The sequence below is a fragment of the Betta splendens genome, chromosome 15 (genome assembly GCF_900634795.4).
Source record: "Betta splendens chromosome 15, fBetSpl5.4, whole genome shotgun sequence".
Lineage (NCBI taxonomy): Eukaryota > Metazoa > Chordata > Actinopteri > Anabantiformes > Osphronemidae > Betta > Betta splendens.
This window is the reverse complement of record NC_040895.2, coordinates 17,888,865-17,910,716: the sequence shown is the minus strand read 5'-3', so window position 1 is coordinate 17,910,716 and position 21,852 is coordinate 17,888,865. Positions and strand designations below refer to the sequence as shown.

At 50.2% G+C, this 21,852-nt stretch overlaps 1 protein-coding gene across 1 annotated transcript in view; it reads left to right on the top strand.

Moving 5' to 3' along the window:
* LOC114842176 (pro-neuregulin-3, membrane-bound isoform) overlaps positions 1-21,852 on the top strand; it is a 37,594-nt gene that overhangs the window by 7,267 nt on the left and 8,475 nt on the right. The window contains exons 2-5 of the mRNA XM_041067592.2: positions 9,052-9,075; positions 14,605-14,707; positions 15,874-16,000; positions 20,749-20,822. Coding sequence (XP_040923526.1) covers positions 9,052-9,075; positions 14,605-14,707; positions 15,874-16,000; positions 20,749-20,822 — 328 coding nt within the window. The remainder of the gene's footprint in view (positions 1-9,051; positions 9,076-14,604; positions 14,708-15,873; positions 16,001-20,748; positions 20,823-21,852) is intronic.

Sequence of the window (21,852 nt, the reverse complement as noted above, 5' to 3'; positions counted from 1 at the left end):
CCCACCCCGCAGTCACAGGTCATTAATAACTGGGCAATTCTCTCGCCTCGTCGCTCGGCAGCACGTCGCTCGCTTCCTTCCGTCGCTGCTGTTTTTGTGCATTATTTTGCTTATTTCTCTCCCATTTCTTATTCAGTCATGAAACACTCTTATCACAGAGTTGAAGGAGCCGTCGTCAGGTCTGATGTACAACCAGGTGAACGCGCACGGACAGAGGCCGTGCTTCACTGAAACTCAGCTTTATTTATATTTGGGCAAATTGAAAGTCGTCATCTCACTAAACTTCAGATTTAAGGCCAAGACCTTAAAGATTTATGAAGAGTTCTCCTTCGACACTCGAGTTTCCTCCCATGGTCCAAAAGGATGTGATGTCATTTTTCCAAGGCAGGTCGTAAATAAATATTTAGCACAACGATCTCGGACTGTGAATAATGTATGAGCGCGATGCAGCACTTTGCGGTCTAGTGGTGTCATATTGTGCAAAACAAGGTGATGGCAAGTCGCTGTAAAGACCTGCGGGTGCAACTTAGCAGCTGGCGGCGGCGAGAGACACGCGTTGGAATGAGTTGGTCACGCAAACAAACGGGGAGCGGATAAACGGTCGCAGAGGAGAAGACGCTTTGCAGCTTCCACTCAGCTTCATTATTACCATCTTTATACTGGAAGAGTACGTGTTGAATGAAGAATAATTGAGACATTTATTGTGACAGTCAGCGCTTTACTTGCTCTTAACTTCAGTTTGGATCATTCAGGTAACACTGAGCTTTGCTTGTTTTCTCCGTCTCTGTGGCTCTTGATTTACATGCGTTTACATGCAGCTGAGGCGTCTCATGCAGAGTCCTGCAGCTGATATCTGCAGAGCTGAGGATGAGGACGGGAGCATCAGTGTCTCTGTACCAACGGCCTGGTTCACGTAAACACAGCTTTTATTGCCTCTCGCTTCTTATTGATTCACATTTTCTTTGCAAATTTATTGCATGAATGAATCATCATGAATCCCTACTTAATGCACTTCACTCTGTGCCTGAATTACAATTACTTCAGCATTTCTTTCTTTACTTTGCCATGAATATTCTCTCTTGGAGGTCAGTGCTCACTTCCTCCTTGACGTGAGCCCAAACAGCGGCGTTACAGTCATTAGACGCGGTTTACGAGCGTTTGTCCTGCGCTGCTCCGCTCTCGTCCTTCTTCCCTTTTGAACGGTTCCACCGCTCAGCGCAGCTCGTGTGGAGACAAGTGTGTGGGTGCATCAGGACGCGCTGCTTCGCTGTAGCTCCTCCTCGACGTGGCTCCGGTCCAGGGCCCGTCGTCATTAAAGCTCCAGGAACAAGAGCCGGGCTCAGGGATCGCTGCTCAGGTCGTGTGGCACAAAGAGAAGCGCTGCTGCTTTAAAGCCGGGAGATAAAAATAACTTCCTCACGTTACCTTTTCATAGTGGATCTGTTGAGCCGTGGAAAATGTCATTTGACTACCAGGATGAAGGACTCAACCCACTGCTCAGGCCTCATGAAGGTCAAGGTTGAGTTTAACACCATAAACATGAACATTTGATTAGGACCCGTATGTTTGACAGTTACTGGATGTTAAAGCAGACGCTGTTCAGATCCAATGAGGTGAACATGAGCTGCGTTTTCCTGTTTCACCGCTCGCTGCCTCTGAGGCTTATACGTATCAGCCACAGCGGAGAGCGCTTACGTATGCCTTCATCGCGCGCCTCCATCGTACGCCTCCATCATGTGACTCCATCGTGTGCCTCCATCATGTGACTCCATCGTGTGACTCCATCATGTGACTCCATCGTGTGCCTCCATCATGTGACTCCATCGTGCGCCTCCATCGTGCGCCTCCATCTTGTGACTCCATCATGTGACTCCATCGTGTGCCTCCATCATATGACTCCATCGTGCGCCTCCATCGTGCGCCTCCATCGTGCGCCTCCATCGTGTGCCTTCATCGTACGCCTCCATCGTGTGACTCCATCATGTGACTCCATCGTGTGCCTCCATCATGTGACTCAATCGTGCGCCTCCATCGTGCGCCTCCATCGTACGCCTCCATCGTGTGACTCCATCATGTGACTCCATCGTGTGCCTCCATCGTGCGCCTCCATCGTGCGCCTCCATCGTACGCCTCCATCGTGTGACTCCATCGTGCGCCTCCATCGTGCGCCTCCATCGTGCGCCTCCATCGTGCGCCTCCTTAGTGCGCCTCCATCGTGCGCCTCCATCGTGCGCCTCTATCGTGCGCCTCCATCGTGTGCCTTCATCGTACGCCTCCATCGTGTGACTCCATCATGTGACTCCATCGTGCGCCTCCATCGTGCGCCTCCATCGTATGCCTTCATCGTACGCCTCCATCGTGCGCCTCCATCATGCGCCTCCATCGTGTGCCTTCATCGTACGCCTCCATCGTGTGACTCCATCATGTGACTCCATCGTGCGCCTCCATCGTGCGCCTACATCGTGCGCCTCCATCGTGCGCCTCCATCGTGCGCCTCCATCGTGCGCCTCCATCATGCACCTTCATCGTACGCCTCCATCATGTGACTCCATCGTGTGCCTCCATCATGTGACTCCATTGTGCGCCTCCATCATGTGACTCCATCGTGCGCCTCCATCGTGCGCCTCCATCGTGCGCCTCCTTAGTGCGCCTCCTTAGTGCGCCTCCATCGTACGCCTCCATCGTGCGCCTCCATCGTGCGCCTCCATCGTGCGCCTACATCGTGCGCCTCCATCGTGCGCCTCCATCGTGCGCCTCCATCGTGCGCCTCCATCATGCACCTTCATCGTACGCCTCCATCATGTGACTCCATCGTGTGCCTCCATCATGTGACTCCATTGTGCGCCTCCATCATGTGACTCCATCGTGCGCCTCCATCGTGCGCCTCCATCGTGCGCCTCCTTAGTGCGCCTCCTTAGTGCGCCTCCATCGTACGCCTCCATCGTGCGCCTCCATCGTACGCCTCCATCGTGCGCCTCCATGGTGTGCCTCCATCGTCTGCCTCCATCGTGCGCCTCCATCGTGCGCCTCCATCGTGCGCCTCCATCGCGCGCCTCCATCGTGCGCCTCTATCGTGTGCCTCCATCGTGCGCCTCCATCGTGCGCCTCCACCGTGCGCCTCCATCGTGTCCACAGTGACTCATTACCTCTCCCACTGACCTGCAGAGCGCTCCCGCCCGCTACCAGCAGCGTCTGAGTGCAGTGTTTCCCCACAAGCAGCTGGTAAAGCGGTAAATGAAAGATCTCACGTCCACCGTCCTCACTAGTTTAGAGAGCAGTTGTTTATGTGGGGTTTCAGCCTGATTGTGTGTAATGAACGGGAGGAGGATGGACAGAGCGGGAGACGGGACTGACAGTCTGGAGCTGCATGCGCGTTAAGTACCTGACATGAGCCCTGCCCTGCTGAGTCATGGCTTGGCCTCTGTCTGCCTTCATCCATTCATTCGTCCTCCTTCCACTCGCTCCTTCATTTTCTTCTATATCTCTGTCAGTCCTTCGTGGCCTGGAGCCGCTGCGACTAAAACTCTCCTCATCACTTCAGAACTAAGCCAGCTCTCTGTTGCCGTGTCGTGCCTGCGCCTCTGCCTCCTTCCTCATTTCACTGCTTTTGGGAACACGACTCTTCCTGCTCCTCTTTTACTCCCTCTACTTCTTCTTGCCTGAACTGACCTTCCACTGCTACCGCCCATTAAAACCATTAGGATGTAAATGAAAACAGGACCTTCTATGTGACATCATCATGTTGCCATAGAGATCGCTGGATACATATTAAAGATTACTTTGATTACACTCATATCATTGGCTTGTAAATTTTGTTTTGAGTGACTTTGAGTTATCTGTAATGTAAAATTTGAAAAAATTAATAATGAACTAGAGTAATTAGGGAGCTGCAGTTTTCATGGTGACTAACTGGCATAAAACATCACATCAAACTGAAATTAATCTCTTTGACAGATTGTTTTCATTACCCTGGAAGGTGATGAAATTAGAGCAAAATTTGAATTTCTCCAGAAAAGCCTTTGATAGAGTCGCATGCGCCGCTGGAAGGCGCCGTCTTCAAGCTGACGCTCGGACGGGTCAGTTATGGGTCCGTCTTTAATAGAAGCTTTGAACTGGGCACCAGAGGATCAGCACACGGGTCCAATCCCACAGCCGCAGCAGGCGACCGGTCCAAACACAACGCGGCGCTTGTGAAAAGCACCAGTGGTGCATTTTGAAGCTTAAGACTCTCAATCTTGCTTTTACTCCTCTAATATTACTGCAGTCATTACTCCTTGGACCCACACTTTGCACCTGGAGCTGAATGCAACAAGCGTCTGTTCATGGATGTTTTTAAGCCCTTCTGGCAAGAAAAGGGAGTAAATAACACGGCAGAGTAGAAGCCGAGGAGACGCGGTGAGAAGCAGTGGGAACATCGTTAACATAAATCACATCACCTTGCAAAATACTGTAACAGCAGGAACACCCTGAACGTCACAAATGGATGATACATAACAGTCAAAGATGAAAGTACCAGGAGGGTACAAAGTGTTATGGAAGGAACACGGGGACTTGAAAGGATTCAAATGCATGTGTTTGTGCGATTTTAGCCAAGGAGCCGGGAGGAAGATGCTGTTCTCAGCGACGCGAGCGTGATGATGATTGGCAGCTCCCTGTCGGTGTCCCCACGGTGACTCACACCGACTGTTTGTTTCTTTATTTTCTCCCCTGTTGAACGGCACAGATGACAAACAGAGCCCTTAGCAGATTGGACCAATTACTCAAAGGCTGCATGATACTGAGTCCAAATGCTGAAACTTTGAATTACCAGCCTTTACTTGACATTTAAATGTTATTCTGCTCTGCAGTGTGTACATACAGTAACATCTTCCGCATCTATTAGTGAATACATTTCAGGCCCATTTAACTTCAAGGCTGATTAAAAAACACCACTTGTCCTTGTGCGGAGCCAAAAAGGCTCCGTCGATTTAATCTGAGTGAAAATGATTTCGCCCCAGTAAGTTCAAACTGAAGCTGCAGTCTGGTGGAGGTGGTGCCGAGCGGTCGGACCTCTGCTCTGCTTTGGTGCCGTGCAGTGAGCGGAAATGAATGTGAGGAGGTGAAGGCTAAACAGAACGCTGAACATGTGGGGAGTTTGGTCTTAATGAAGGGACGAAGTGACGCTGCGCCTCCACCGCCTCCACTGCCTCCACTGCCTCCACTGCCTCCACTGCCTCCACCACTTTTACCGCCTCCACTGCTCCACTGCCTCCACTGCCTTCACTGCCTCCACTGCTGCACTGCCTCCACCGCCTCCACTGCTCCACTGCCTCCACCACTTTCACCGCCTTCACTGCTCCACTGCCTCCACTGCCTTCACTGCCTCCACTGCTGCACTGCCTCCACCGCCTCCACTGCTCCACCACCTCCACCACTTTTACCGCCTCCACTGCTCCACTGCTCCACTGCCTCCACCACTTTCACCGCCTCCACTGCTCCACTGCCTCCACTGCCTCTACCGCCTCCACTGCTGCACTGCCTCCACTGCCTTCACTGCCTCCACTGCCTACCCTGCCTCCACCACCTCCACCGCCTCCACTGCTGCACTGCTCCACTGCCTCCACCACTTTCACCGCCTCCACTGCTCCACTGCCTCCACTGCCTTCACTGCCTCCACTGCCTAACCTGCCTCCACCGCCTCCACTGCTGCACTGCCTCCACTGCCTTTCACTGCCTCCACTGCCTACCCTGCCTCCACCACCTCCACCGCCTCCACTGCTGCACTGCCTCCACCGCCTCCACTGCTCCACCGCCTCCACTGCCTCCATCACCTCCACCCGCTGGTGTCATATGTCTGTTGCCAGCGCTCCGTGGGCTGGTGTGAGCTTGGCGCTTGCATCTGTCGATGCTCCTGGTGGAGCAGGCGATGGTCGGTGCAGGTAACACTGGATCTGTGAAGCTGTGGCCTCATGGACCCAGGTTCCCTCTGTAAATAAGACGAGAGGGAGTGAAGCAGTTATTTAGCAGGTTCTGCTGCCGGCGCGGAGCCTGGAGGCCGTTGTGACTGCATCCTACACTCAGCTTTATGTCACTGCACTCCATGTTATTTTGTCCTGAGATTGGTTATTGATTTGTGGCATCATGCTCTAAGATGTGACACATTTTCCCTGGTTGCATTGGCAAGAGGTGCTCCCAGTTCAATTTGCTGGTTAAGATGGTGACATATCCAGTAGGTAAAGATCAGTGAAGTCGCCGCAGTGGTCAAATAAAAACACTCCCTTAACAATCGAACCCGCTGTTCAGAGACAGGACTGTGATCATGTTTCACTTTGTGCTGACAGAAACATTTAGTACTGAACAAGCAGCAGCGTTACATAAAACCAAACCTGCAGAGCTGCAGCCTTGACGGAAACTCTCTGCAGGTTTGTCCATATAACTAATCCTGAGTGAACTGAAAGTTTTTCCCTTTTGTCTCTGCATTATGAAAATGGCTCCTGCAGCTGTTCGCTGCTCTGGACGTTTCTCTGAGTGGGTTTTAGGTAGTAGAGTAATCCATAAGTAGATCATCCTCTGCAGGCCCGTGTTTGTAGCACTCCCATTTATGGACGCGGCGCAGACAGCTCGGATAAAAGAGTTTCTGTCAGGTCAGAAGATACAGATACCTTGTTGCTATAGCAACCGCTGCAGGCAAAAACAAAAAAAGGAGGAGAGAGATAGAGGCGAGAGAGAACAATGATGAAACGATGAAACAGGTCAGTGAAAGATGACACTCGGATTCAACAGTGGCCGGTTCTGCTTCTTTGGGGATTTGATTTGATTTTTTTCAACATGTCATTATCAGACTGAAGCAGCTGCAAGGGGGGGGGGGGGCGTTCAGGCTGCTCTAGTTGGTTTAATCAGAATGTTTGCATGATCTTAGGAAAGACCCTGGATCATCTTCAGGGTACAAACCTCCACAGCTTCCAGGAATTAATATTAGGGCTGTGAAGACGTGTGATAGTGGGAATAAAGTGGGTGCATTTGTTGTTTCGGTGGTGAACGCACACCTGCAGTCGGCAGCGGATGGCGTCTGATCCTGTGGCTGAATCCAACAAGACTGAACAGTTTAGTTTCACTCTGCTCCTTCAGATCCACCATCTGTCAAAACATCCATTTATTTCCTGCTCTCTGCAGAGTGACGAGCATTAATTGGAAATAGCATGTAGGGTATTCTCTGTTCTCCACAGAGCCAAGCTATCAGTCAGTCTGAGATGTGAACATGATGCAATCACTCCCTCATGCCCATCTGTGGAAGACTCATTTTTTGTATCTGACAGAAGGAAGTAAAACAGATGAAGATTATGTGTGAATTGCACTTGTAGTTGGAGGCACAAACACACAAGAGGCGTGTATATTAAGCCAAGACAGCGGAGAGGAGCTGTACGGGAGACGTCTCATTAAGAGCAGCAGGAGCAGGAACGAGGGCACAAATGCTACACGCTGTATCTGTCAGACTGCAGCCAAAATAAAACGTGAGGACCGTCACGTCCAGCCTCGCTCGGCCGCGACCCAATTCGTTGCGGCGCCGGGTGATTGGGTGTGAAGGGCGGATTGTGGTGGGACTCGGACGGACGATGGCTGATAATGAAAGCGGCCGTCAGTCATTAGTGCGCTGGAGGAGCCGCTCATTGATTAACGCTGACACGTTCCTGATTGATGGACAAGTTGTGAATGAGTTCAAAGAAGACGCTGGAGCAGCCTCCGCCTGTCAATTAAAGCACTTTCATCAATTACGCTGATGGTCGGCGTTGGGTCGGACGCATTAGTGTCCAATCTGCTCTGTAGCAGGCGATCAGTGAACCTGAGCGCCGCCGCCGCCGCCTTTTCACCGCGTTCAGGGGTTCCGTGAAGTCTTTGAAATCAGCCGTGACAGAAGATCAGGCAGTGGCTGAGGATTCACCTGCAGTCGTTTGCGCTTCACTGCTGTGAACAGGAAACCCGAACGTCTCCTTCTTTAACGGTGGTGTTTGCAATAAATCCTGCGTCAGGTCTTTGTTCTTTCTCATATTGTCTTTTTCCATCTGATCTTTGGTGGGAAGCAGGTTTTTCCGCGTGTTCGGTGAATGTATTTCCCTTCAGGTGGAGCGTTAACTGGTTCTCCATCGGTTTCCTCACAGTGAAGCTGACGTATGACGCGTCGCAGGCCCGTCCATCTGTTTTACAGTAGCACCAGGGCATACGTCTTGCGTATGGGTGGGCCCAGTGGGAGCCCAGGCTCATATCCTGACAGTCCTGCTGCTGATATATACTCTACTCACCAGGCTACAGAAAATGAAATCCTAACCTTGGCAGCTTTAGTGCTAGGCTCTACTCATTGAGCTCCATGGGAAATTGAGTTTCTAACCCGGGCAGCGGCGGCGCTTATAGCTGTACCCAAAGGGCTGCAGAGTGCAGAGTTTCAAAAGACGGATCAGACTGTCATTTTCTTTTGACTCTTTAAAGGTCAGCGAGGTCACAGGCTGCATCACGTGTAGAAATGCATGCGTGTGTTTGTCTCTAAATGACAAATCAGCACTGATGAAGGTGTTGTCATTACTGTGGTTCTAATGCAGTGATCTGTCCTGATGTGAGGCTGCTGCTGTGAGGGGGGGGTCTCTGGGTCAGTGGTAACATGGGAAATGAACCCTTTACTTCCATGCAAACGTGGTCTGAGACGACTGGAAGACTGGACGGAGCTTTAAACATCAGGACGAACAGGTCTCTGTCTGGACCAACGACGCTGCTGCCTCACAACACGCCTCTGCTGCTGGAACTATCTCCCTGTTTGACTGACAGCTGCACATCGCGTGTGTGTGTGTGTGTGTGTGTGTGTGTGTGTGTGTGTGTGTGTGTGTGTGTGTGTGTGTGTGTGTGTGTGTGTGTGTGTGTGTGTGTGTTTGTGTGTGTGTGTGTGTGTGTGTGTGTGTGTGTGTGTGTGTGTGTGTGTGCGCCTTATGAAACGCTGATATATGGATCAACGAGTGCTCACGCTGGTTCCTAATAACGCTCTCTCTCTCTCTCTCCCCCCCCCCCTTCCTGCTGCTGAAACGTCAGATCACCTGGGCATCGAGTTTATGGGTAAGGAAGCTTTTATTGTCCTGCATCTGCACGAGTCGACACAGTGCACATCGCCTCATGCTGCTAATGTACCTGCTCACGCGGGCTCCGCTCACATGCGCCATCACATCCTTTCACACGGACGCTGAGCCGAATACAAATGGCAGCCACTCCCCGCTCTCCACACATATGTATTTATACGCTGTATCTTTACTCTCTGAGCCCATCTTTATGCTTTATTTCCCTCCTGCTCACTCCCCCTTTTTCTTTCTCTCACAATTGCTTATGAAGTGTCCCTTCAGAATACCAATGTGCTGCAGTCTCCTTGGAAACGGTGAGCAGAGAGGCGGCAGCGTACAGTGCACGGGAGGTTTTTGTGATGTTGGCACCGCTACCCGCCGCTCGCTCATTAGTATGTGTGTGTTTGTGCACCAGCGTGGCACATGTTCAGCGGCGTCTTCCCAAAGTCCTGGGATTCTACTTCGAGCAGATCCTGGCGGCGATTGTGCGTGCGCTCGCGTGCGCGTGCACGTGCGGGCCGGACGCCAGCGGCTCCTCCCGCGCTGCCAAGCTCCTCTCCTGTTCTTGGCTGCGCTCGCGGGCTGCGAACGCTGAGGAGCGCTAGTTAACGACATGGAAGCGTGTTGTTAACCAGGAGCCCTCGTTGCTCCACAAACAGGCTGCAGGAGAAGCCTGCGCTCCACGCGCAGCCTTCACGCTCATGCGCTGCATCTCCCACTGCGTTTGCAGGCAAACCAACAAACGTCCCTTTTTTAGTTTTTCTCCTGGAAACTTGCTGAGACTTTAAAAACTTGGCGTTGACAGATGATCTTCTGCACAACGCTGTCTTGCAGGTTTTCCCATTTATATTCAGCGCATCATTGCTGCGGCTGCCTCTCGTCCTGCCAGCGTCTCCCCGGCGCCGGCTAATAGAGGAACACACAGGCGCCTCCCACATCAGCTGTGGTTTGTCAGCAGCTCAGGCTTTGGAAGTTTTCTCTCCTCCTCAGCAACAGAAAGTGACACCACAGTATTATTGGAAGCAACCTGTCATCAACTGTAAATCCAGACGGGTCAGTTCTTTGTCAGGGAACTGACCCCGTGTAGTAAATGCTTTTACTTTGGTTTTACCAGAAAGCACTTTCTCTGTGAGGGGAGTCTCAAAGCATCAAATAATCCCCCTGTAATAAATAACAGGCTTAAAGGAGGGGATGAGGAGTGGTGGTGGTGTCAGCAGGGTAGTGACTGGAGCTCTACCTGTACCCATGCGTCTGGATGCTATTAGCTCCATGGAAGATTAAAACAGGCCGCTCATGAAGTCGTCACTGCAGCAGACGTCGTCAATCAGCATCATGTTCATGGCTGAAGCCTGCGTCACATGATGCTTCTGTCAGAGTGCGACGCAAACTACACCCACACTGTTTAACTGCTTCCACACAACCCTCTCCCCCAGAGTCTCTTCTTTCACATCTTAATAATACATCCTTGGGTCTCGCCTTCCACTTTATACGTTTTTATTCGTGGCAGAAAGGGAGTAATGTTCACTGTACCCAGTTAGTCGATCATGTGGGCATCAATATTTCCTTTCCATCAGAGATCACTGGGTTCTGCTGCTTGTGAATCAATGTTGGAGCAAAGTGTTACAGGCAGCTATTTCCGAGGCAGGATGGATTTTAAGTCATGTTGATTTTCAATTTCCATCCAGAGGATATAAGGTGCGTTTGTGCTGCGAGGAGACAGTTTGACAAACTTGAGTGGAGATGAATGGAACCGTACATGGATGAAGTTCTGCCTCACGCTGCTCCACATGAAGTTCACTGGGAAGCAACAGGAGACGGACGTGCGCTCATAGAGGCTTCGTCTCCACGCGCGTTGGAACCTCATCAAACTGCACCACGGTTCAACATTTCATTAGTATTTGTCTGTGGATGAGTCACAGATTCCTCCAGGTTATCGAATGAGTCCGAATCAGGAGACGCAGCGATCGTCAGTGCTCACAACGACAGCTGAACAATCACTTCTCAGCTCTGCAGATGCTGTTACTAATTGGACTCAATCTAAATATTTAGTGTCTCTGTGAGTTTAATGCAAGTGTTTTTGCTGAGAGGACTCGTCCACTGCAGCAGCAGCAGCTCCTGTCTTTACATCCGTCTCAGGGTTCTAGAAGCAGCTCACACAGGGACACATGGGAACAGAACTCTGGACCGGGCCAAACCCGATGAGAGCAGCATCCCGGCTGGAGCCGAGCCTCGGGTTCATGACATCTGCATGTGTGAGGGTGTGACATCGGGCCGAGCCAGCGCCGCCTCCGCGTGTGGACCTTAAATCACGTTTGATGCGTCGCCGCCCAACATTAAACTTTACTGCTCCAACCAGAGGCCGCCGTTAACTCGTAATTGTACAAATGCACCACAGCTTCATAAACCTTCAGCTAATATTTGCAGCAGGAGTCGACAGCTGTCCGCCTGGTCCGTAGGTCCACGACGTTCCGTCAGAGAGCTGCCCATCACATGGACGCCGGGCTCACGTCCTCTTATTGTCTGGCTGTAATGTGAAAAATCATTTGGCCTGACGTTTTCACAGTCGATCCTAATGGAATAAGCTCAGAATATGAGCAGGCATTCCGGGCTTGGATCTCAGATTCCTCTTCAGAGGGAGCTGCTAACGATGGAAGCAGATGTGCTGGAGTGCAGCCAGCTGCATTTCATCATCCTCTGGTTGCGTTCATGTGTCGTGGAACCGGTGCAGACTTAAAGCACACGGGCCTCAGTGACCTCTGCTGAACCACCTGAGCAGGAGTTCACCATCGCATTCACTCCAGAAGTGTTCAAAGAGGCTCACGTGCATTTCTAACCTCTTTCTACTCCAGTGAAAGCAGTTGATTTTCTGAGGGCAGAAGGTTTTCAGGGCTAGAGATCAGGGTGAATAACAGAATAATTATCTCCAGGCGTTTTGTATTTTAAGTCCAAGACCCTGACGACTTCTTGGAGAGAACCTCCTGCGAGCAGCAGCAGGTCAGGCTGGGGGGCGTCCGGGTGGGGGTGGAGGGAGACCAGAACCCCTCACACAGGGAAGAATCTCCCAGCACCGACCCAGAAGCGCTGCTGTCAGTCAGTGACGGCGCCGGCGTCGCCCTGGAAACACGATTCAAAGACGCCCGATTGGGCTGAAACACGCCTTAATTTGACACATGGATGAATGTGGCTCCTTTGTCACAGACATTTCTTTTCTTGCTTTCTGTCAGTGATTTATGAATCACAGATACAGAATTCAAGCAAAAGTCATGTGTTTGGATAGTATGTCACGTAGCAGGAGTCATGCAGACGTGGGTCAGGTGGCGGTCGATAAAGGCTAAAGGCGTTCGTCTTTATTGCATATCAGGCTTCTACTCCACGTTCTCCATCACTTATTGATTTCTCTCTTCAGCCACATGAATGGAAACATGGCTGCTGGAAGGTCACAGCCGCACCTTTACGTTCCTCCTGTTAACACCTTGAGTATAAACACTTCATCTTATCTTTCATTAATGTTGCTGTGAATAAACGCATGGCAGAGGATGTGGATGTGACCTCACGCTTCATTGAAATCAGGGCAGCGTGTCTGTGTCCGAGCAGGGAGCTGGTGACGTAGGATGCGGGCTGAAACTTTGACCTTTGACCTCTCACCACACATGCGGCCTGCATATGCAGCTATCACATCCTCACCCAGCAGGTTTCAACATGTGGTGATGGTGGTGTACGTCTCCAGGGATACGAGCTCTCACTGCTCTGCACCATCACATGTCTGAACCAGCTGCGTTTCTGTGTGTGCAGCCTGGTTCTGGCCCCTGCTGCATCAATGCACATCAAAAAATATTTACTGGCAAATAATAATAATAATTGCAGCGGCGCGCTGTTCGTCCTTTTGCAACTATCAGGTCATTATACTGTGAATCAGTGCTGGAAAACAGACCTGCAGAAGGAAATGTTCTACTTGTCAGAGCTGTGTTTAACACATCAGGTTTATTTATGATCTGTGACTTTCACATTTTGGCAAAATAACCCCAGAGAGATGAGCAGAATGAGCCATGTTCAGATTATTCAGAGCATGCTGGGAAATTAACCGCGCGTTGGAGGCTCACGCTTGTATCAGATAAGGATCTGCTTCCTTCCTTCCTTCCTTCCTTCCTTCCTTCCTTCCTTCCTTCCTTCCTTCCTTCCTTCCTTCCTTCCTCACACACTGCTGCTCCTCCCAGTCTCCTTCACTCGTCTCTTTTCTCACATTCCCCGCGGCCTCGTGTTGTTTGTCTCGCTGCCTCCCCTACATCTGACCTCAGCCTGCTCCCGTAGGACGGCCCCCAGCTCTAATGCTATAATTATAGCCAATGAGCCAATGTGATGACTCAGGCTGATTAGCAGCATCAAAACAATACTGGCCCCAAACATACCTTAGACATAATAAAGACACCAGCCAGAGGAAAATGTCCTGACAGCTCTCTAATAGACTCTGTGACATCCATTATTGCAGGGATTATGTGTGACATAATGCATGTATGACGGCTTATGTAACATCTGTGTGGGCACCAGCGGCTGGAAGGCTGCAGAGGTGAAGCTGCGCCGCGAGGGGCGTGGACTGAACTCGTGCTGGTGAATGAGTTACACGCTGCCTCTGAGGGCTGCTCGCACGCCCTTGAGCAAGACGCAGAGGCTGCTGGAGCTGTGCTGCAGTCAGGGAGGGTGTGTTTGACTCTGCAGCTCCCAGCTCAGATCAGCGCTGATGAACTGTTATCATTTTTCTATTAGAGCGGCCGTTTAAAGCTGTGGTTAAATGTGTCTCACTCACCTCGGTGTAAAACGCCAGCACCTTGTGTCATCTTTGTGCTTTTCCAAGGTCTGAGTCCCGTGGAAATAAAACTTGATTGATCACCTATTAATGTATCTGAAGGCAACTATGATTTACTTGTTTGCAGTAAACGAGACAGCTTCCATTTTTCTCCACTAATGGTGTCAGTCGGCGCCATAATTCTTCTTGTCTTCATGTATTCAGGCTCCATTACATGTGGCACCCATTTTAAAGCAGTGTCTGTGTGTGGAGCCATTACTCCACGTGGTGGGGCTGGTAAAAGGAGCTGTGGTAACTAACAACTGCAGCTGTTACGGGAGGATTGTAAATAGGTGCCTGTGTGTAGTTAATGCTTTTTATTTCCGCTTTATTACGTGTATTTATAAGAGGTATTTACACGTATGCAGGCCGGAGGACGAGAACCTCGCAGGGCTGCTGTTCGCTTCTGTTAAACGGCTCTTCGGGTGCCGTAAACAACAATATTAGGAATTAAATGTGGGCAAGAATGAATCTCAGAATGCGTTTAATTCTCTGTTATGGCGTTGTATTAATTTGTGGACGTTGGGACGTCAGCAGTTATGCAGAAAACCCTTCTCTCTCTCTCTCTCCTCTCTACGTTTCTCTCTCTCGCCCTTTTCTGACTGACAGACATGTTCATGATCCACAACGTTATTCCACAGAGAGTGTGTTGTTCAAATAATAATCTTCCTGTTCTTTGTTTCCCTGCAGAGAGCAAAGAGGTTTACAAGAGACAGGTGCTGTCAATCACGTCCATCGCCATGGCGATCAGCCTCCTGGGAACCCTGTGCATGGCGCTGTACTGCCGCAACAAGTGAGTGGACCAACACAAAAATGAAGATCCTCAGCCTGGGTCCAATGTTCAAGATGAGAGTGCAACAGCTGTTTTATACCATCACTAAAATCTTAATATTGATAAATGTAATAGAAAAAATTATGCAATGTATGAAATAGTCTATATTCTATATATTCATACATTTAAACCAGTATAACAGACACACACGCAGTCCGAGGTCAGTAACTGTGTGTTTCATCCAACTCTCTAATGGACAATGCTCCAGTGACACACGTGGAATTTTCCCATGAATATATTGACGAGTAAATTATCCCCAGTGACGTGTGATTTCATCCCAACCATCTATTTTCTTGCTGACAGTTTCTCCAGTGATGTTCAAACTTTCAGACTTACTTAAGCAACTATTCCTGCAAAGTGGCCTCAGGTTTGTAACGTAGGCAAGAAGTTCTAATATGTCCAGTAATGAAGTCTGCTGGGTGTGGGCAGATCCGCCCAAGGAGACATTTTGCTAATGTGGTGGAGGCTGACGGAACATGTTGAGGCATCAAGCTTGTTGAATGAAATCCCAGACTGGGTATTTATAGCAATTTGTAAATCTCATTATGTGTGCGCTGTCCCAACGTAACCCAGAGGTCAACTTATGTGGCTTTGCGCCGGGCATTTCCTTCTCTCTCACTTCTGTTTGGACACAATGCGTGGTGTGTTGGCACGTTACGGGACGCTGTCACTCATCTGTGCATGGAGCAGGGAGCTGGCTGCGATTCCAGACCCTTCCCTCTCTGACACGACGAGTGAGCGAGTGAGCCCACTGACAACGGCGTAATCGGATCAAGAGGTGACGGACAGACTCAATCCATAATTGAGAGGGGAACTACTGCACCGACCTCCGTCCAGGGAGACGTGGGTTCGAGCTCCTGCAGGTCTGATCTGCATCGGGAGAAGGATTCAAGTCGAGTCGTTTATTTGTAGCGCGAGGACTGGTGTCATCGTCTGTTCCTGGAAACACCGGCTGCTGTAAATGGCAGAAGGGGACGCGGCTCTGACCTCCACAGCTCTGTCGTTTACTCTGGTGACGCGTAGGACGGGGGCGGCGGCTGAGGCTTCAGGCTGATGACGGACAGACGCCTGGAGGCAGCACAGGCTCCAGCCTGCTGTGTTTAACCTGCGGATGCTCCATGTTGCAGGAGGCGCAGAGAGAAGCTCCACGCTCACCTGAAGGAGAGTCGCAGCTTGAAGAACTACACGGCGAATTGCAGCTACGCCGTGGATGGGAAGACGAGGGCCCCGAGCACCAGCCTGCAAATGCACGAGGTGAGTCCTCATGTGTGTTCTCTGCTCCTTAGACCTAAGACTGGAGATCATCACAAACACACATAAGCCGTACATATAGAACCCTTAGAGCATTAGCGTGAGTCACTGACTCCATTAGCCTCCCTCAGTCTTAAGCTGCGTGCGTGACTAGCTATAAATTTCCATCTCCACCTGGCCACTTGCATCAGGCTCGCAGGTCTTTGAGCGAGCGATCGTTCAGTGTTTTGGGAGCTCGCTGCCTGCTAGCGTTGTCATTCATCATCTTCTCAGCAATCTTTGTCATCGTGCATCTCCCAGATGCGTCTCAGAGTCGCTGGCATGAAAAACACAGCCTTCATTTGAATGTCACACCTGCAGCGGGAGCACAAAGTGTCTTTAATAGAAATATAATAAAAATCCATGTTTCCTTCAAGGGCATGAGTAAAATTTAGGCCGAAGCAACGCCAGCGCTGTGGACAAAAATGGGGTCAAATCACTGAGAGAAGCACAGACACGGCGGGTGGAGAGACAGCTGGTTTTATCTGCTTGGTCCAAAAAGCTCAGGAGGTTTAATGCACATTGAAAACATTTGAGTAACAAAAAGGGGCCTTAAGGTGCTGGTGACATTCTGAAGGGACGAACTGGGAGAACTGGTTAAGGATGAATGGGACACCGAGGACCACAGGAAGGTTTTCGGCCTCTTCTCCAGAGGAGCCGTGAGCTCAGCGTGTCGACAAACACAGGCAGTTCCTGCTTCTGTTACATTACAGTGTAATATAAGGTCTTTGAACGCATCTTCGTAAGAGCCCAGAACCGGCTTTTCTTTCCTTTCTACGATTCAGTGCGTAACTGGAATCAACAGTTGGCTGAGGTGTCTGAACGAAGCCGGGGAGCACAGGCCGAGCTGTCGGCTTTAATATTTGGCCTCTAGACTTTAAAGCGCAGCGACATTCTCGCCTGAGGATCTCAGCTTGAGTTTCAGTTCACAGAAGGTTCAGATGGCAAAGATATCGCTGGAAAGCATGAAGACGGTGCAGCAGCGGAGTGGGTTTAAGCACCGAGACGACTGGACATGCGTCAGTCAAACACCAGCAGTCTGAGAACTGACAAAAGTATCGTCTTTATAAAAAGCGTTTGCTTTGAGAAAAATCACAGTTCAGGTTTGAGACTGGACGACGCTTTGGTGAATTCAGTTTCAGTTTCTGAAAACTACAGGGAAATCACTTAATACCAAAACATAACCACCAACATTTAACGCCGTCCTTTGCTCCTCTTATTTTGCTAATTCCTCAATTAGCACGGGCTCATGAATTACTGATCTGTTCAACAGCTGAATGTATTGTTGAAAAAATCCAAGGCTGATCTTCTGTTTAAAATATGTTGCGTTTAAATATTGCTGTATTTATTTAATATCTACAAGCGCCTTCGGCAGAACTCGTATGCAAATGAGTTGTGTTTGTTTATTTTACGCCTACACACAGAATCATGTTGATTTGTGTCTGCAGGCAATCAATTACCAGAATTCATAAACACAGCGAACGCAGGGTCAGTGCTCCGTCAGGTGCAGTAGATCGGATCCATGCTATCTGGTCTCCAGCACAATTAAATCCCTGTTTCATTTCGCCGGATCTAACTGCCGTTTTTATGTTTTATTGAATTTAAGTGCATGCGTGTTCAGATTAATACCCCATATAACTGTGTGGGTCACGACGGAGGCTGAAGAAATTTCCAGGTGCAGTTATAGGAAATGAGCGCTTCTGGCTCTTTGTTGGAAGTATTGGATTAAGCAGTGAAGTAAAGCGTGAGCCACTGTCTCTGTCTTCTCTATTATGAATTCCTCAGGTGCACAGACTCTGTCATTGCTGCATAATTAAAAGTCGACCGTCTCCATCCTGAACAACGGCTTCCTTTACGCTCTGTGTGTCTATAAAGCTGAAAACGTGCATCTCTGCACAAATCATCAAAATCCTCTGATAGTCTGTGAGCGCTGAAGAAGCTCGGTGCCAGAGGTGTGTGTGTGTGTGTGTGTGTGTGTGTGTGTGTGTGTGTGTGTGTGTGTGTGTGTGTGTGTGTGTGTGTGTGTGTGTGTGTGTGTGTGTGTGTGTGCATGCGTCCGGGTGCCAGCGGTGTGTGTGTGTGTGTGTGTGTGTGTGTGTGCGCGTGCGTGTGCATGTGTGTACGTGTGTGTGTGTGTGTGTGTGTGTGTGTGTGTGTGTGTGTGTGTGTGTGTGTGTGTGTGTGTGTGTGTGTGCATGCGTCCGGGTGCCAGCGGTGTGTGTGTGTGTGTGTGTGTGTGTGTGCGCGTGCGTGCATGTGTGTGTGTACGTGTGTGAGTGTGTGTGTGTGTGTGTGATTCAAACATCCATTACTGCGCACACAGGCACACTTTACGCCCAGAACGCCGCTGCACCACCTTTCACGTCACCAGCGTCCGGCACCGGCGTGAGGCCCCATCGAAGCCCCATCGAGGCAGCGGCTGCTTCGGCCTGTTGCATCCGTGCACGAACCCAGCACTTAAGAGCCCACTTTCTTTGCCTACGGCACAGTGAGAAGCATTGCGTTTTTATTGATGACCTATAAACAGTATTTCTGTATGACACATGCACAGTTTCCACTTCCTCCAGAGCGCTTTTTCCAAAGCCTCAATCTGTTTTCAGACTGACAGAATGGACAGTGAAGCTGAAAGTGTTGGAGGCAGTGTTCCTTCACGGAGCAGGTAGCTTCATTAGAGGCTAATGGATAAATACAGTGTTACTGTAACACAGACTGGCATCATCCCCTTCACTCAGGTCCTTCCAGACAGAAACATGAACAAATGAATTACTTTAACTAATTAGTGGCCTGGATGTAAATGATTTCACAACACACAAGTCTGAGCACAGAAACTCCACTATTCAAACGACGATACCAGTTTAAAATCAGTGCCACAGATGATGTGTCTGTCTGCATGAACCGATTAAAAACTGCCTCCAGACGTGTATTCACTCAACCATGGCAGTGCTTTCTACGCTGTGATCTGGAGCTCGTTGCTGAAAAAGTAAAAGTAAAACTAAAAGACTCGGCTTTTGGGAAATTACAAAGCACGGCTGAGACACGACGGTTCAAAGGAAGAGGTCTGCAGGTTTTAAGGAGCCTCTGTGTTGGAGAGCTCTGAAGAAACGTCTGCATCTCAGCTCGTCTCCTCCACCTTCATGTTTCCCTCCTCGTCCCAGCGCTGACTAGCAAATCAAAACAAAGATGGAGAATTTATCTGAGAAACAAACAAGAGTAGCTGCTTCCTAATCGCCTGCTTTGCAGCTTTAGTTGTGATGGTTGTGGAGAGACGGCGTAGAGGAAGTGTGTCACGGGTTTGTCAAGTACAAATTGGCCTCCACGTGTCTGAATAGTCACAAAGCCACGGCAGCTTGTGTGACACTAATGAGGCAGATGTCCTGCAGAGGAAGCGATGGCGTCAGTGACAACCCTGTTAGTCAGACATTAAATCAGAAACTTTGTATAAAGAAAAGACGTAAAAACTACTTGAGCAGGAAATTTCACCAAAGTAGGTCTCGTTTGCATTACATGACAGAAGTCTAGGCCCTGATGCGATAATGCTGAGGAGAGAACAGATGCAAACCGCCGGTGGCAGAGAGGAAATCAAACAAACTGGGGCTCTCACGTCTTAAAAGGGAAAAGGTTGTTCCCGCCTGAGGAGCTCGTGCGACATTCGCTGCTGCGCAGGTCAACGGCGTGACAACGCGCAGCCTCTGTGAGGAGCGGCCTCGGACGTTATCACGCCGCTCAGCGCTTCGTCATCATACGTTACGAGCCCATGTGCCGGACCGGACGGTACCGGACGGTACCGCCTGTGGCCACAGGCAGCGGTGAGCAGGTGCAGGAGGCCGTCGTCACCTGTTCGTAGGAGGGTCACAGCTCGGACGCTGGAAGCAGATGAACCAGTGGGGGCGCTGTGGAGCGGCTGTTGTTCAGACGGGAGCATCTGTTTCTGATTTTGATCACATCAGAGAGCATAACTTAGCCACTAGCTTCTGTAGCTGTACTGTGTTAGCAACATTAGCCTCAAGCGCTACAAGCACTGCAGCTGCTATCGGTGAGCTAGCAGGTGGAGCAGGCAGCCACTGGCCCATACGTATGGCTGATAACTGCTGATAATGGCCACTGAATGGCGTGATAACATGGAGTGAGTGTCCGGTCAAAGGAAGCAACAGGAAATGAAGGAAAGAGGAAAGGACCAGGGAGGCATCAGAGAACGAGAGCAATGAAGGCTGTAAACAGGCAAAAAAGGGTCTTAGGACAAAATGAGGCATTAAAAGCTGGAAAATTCAGCCTGAACACGCGCTGCACGCATCAGAGGACGCGCTCGCGCCCTGATGTGAACTGTGAGCTAATCTCCACCTGCATCTCTAATCTCCACGTTCAGCCATCGCTGACATCTGCGCTGGAGCCGCTGCTCATTGTTGCTCCAAATGTGTGACACAACCTGAAGACGCTCACTCCTGATGTTATCGCGTCCCAGCAGCCTCTGCTCCGCTCACGGCACAACTCACCTCCACCTGCAAACGCAGGAATGCTGTGGAGGGAGGACAACTACACATGACCGGACTCCATTCCTTTGACCATCAGCTCCATCCATTCATCCAGGAGAGGCTCCCAACGCGGAGGCTCAGTCCCATCATCAGCTCAACACTGTCTGTGGACGCATCTCATGTGACGTAGCAGCGATTTGTCGTAACTCAAGCAACTGAAGTGTGTTTGCTCTGTTTCCACAGTACTGCAGACGCCCGGCGCAGCCTCGGCCCGGGAACGTGTCCGAGCCCGGCTTCAGAAGCGCCAAACACCTCAGGTATGAGTCAGCTGTAACAACCAGCGACCTGGTGTCCTTCAGTGTAATCAGCTGGGACGCAGTCAGGAGGGACTGAATCATCCACAGTACAAGAATGAGAGTAACGATAATTAAAGCTATAAACATGTTAATAAGCGTATCTGTAACCGGCCTGGACTGAGAGGAGATCTGACACAGACGAAACGGGAGGCTCACACACTCACACACATGCACAGTAACACACGCACACACACAGACACACACACACACACACACTCACACACATGCACAGTAACACACGCACACACACAGACACACACACACACACTCACACACACTCACACACATGCACAGTAACACACGCACACACACAGACACACACATACACACACAGACACACGCACACACACACTCACACACACAGACACACACACACACACACACTCACACACATGCACAGTAACACACGCACACACACAGACACACACATACACACACAGACACACGCACACAGACACATGCACAGTAACACACACACACACACACACACACACTCACACACATGCACAGTAACACACGCACACACACAGACACACACATACACACACAGACACACGCACACAGACACATGCACAGTAACACACACACACACACACACACACACACGCACACACACACTCACACACACACACACACACACACAGACACACGCACACACACACTCACACACACACACACGCACACATGCACAGTAACACACACACACACACTCACACACACACACACACAGCTCTAAGCTCCTGTAGCAGGTTGTGAGTTGGATCCAACATTTTAATTTGTCTTTGCCGCCCGGTGGCCGACATTCAAACCTCTGAGCTTCTTCTGCACCTGCGGTGTTTGACTTCTTACCACTAAGCAACCCCACCACAGAGGCAGGGGCTTAATCAGCTCTATTCCAGGGTTTCAGGCTGTAGCTGAGAGGAGATTTTCCCAGATAAACCAGAAATACAATCAGACAACCTTCCAACTGCAGACTCCACTTCTCTCACCT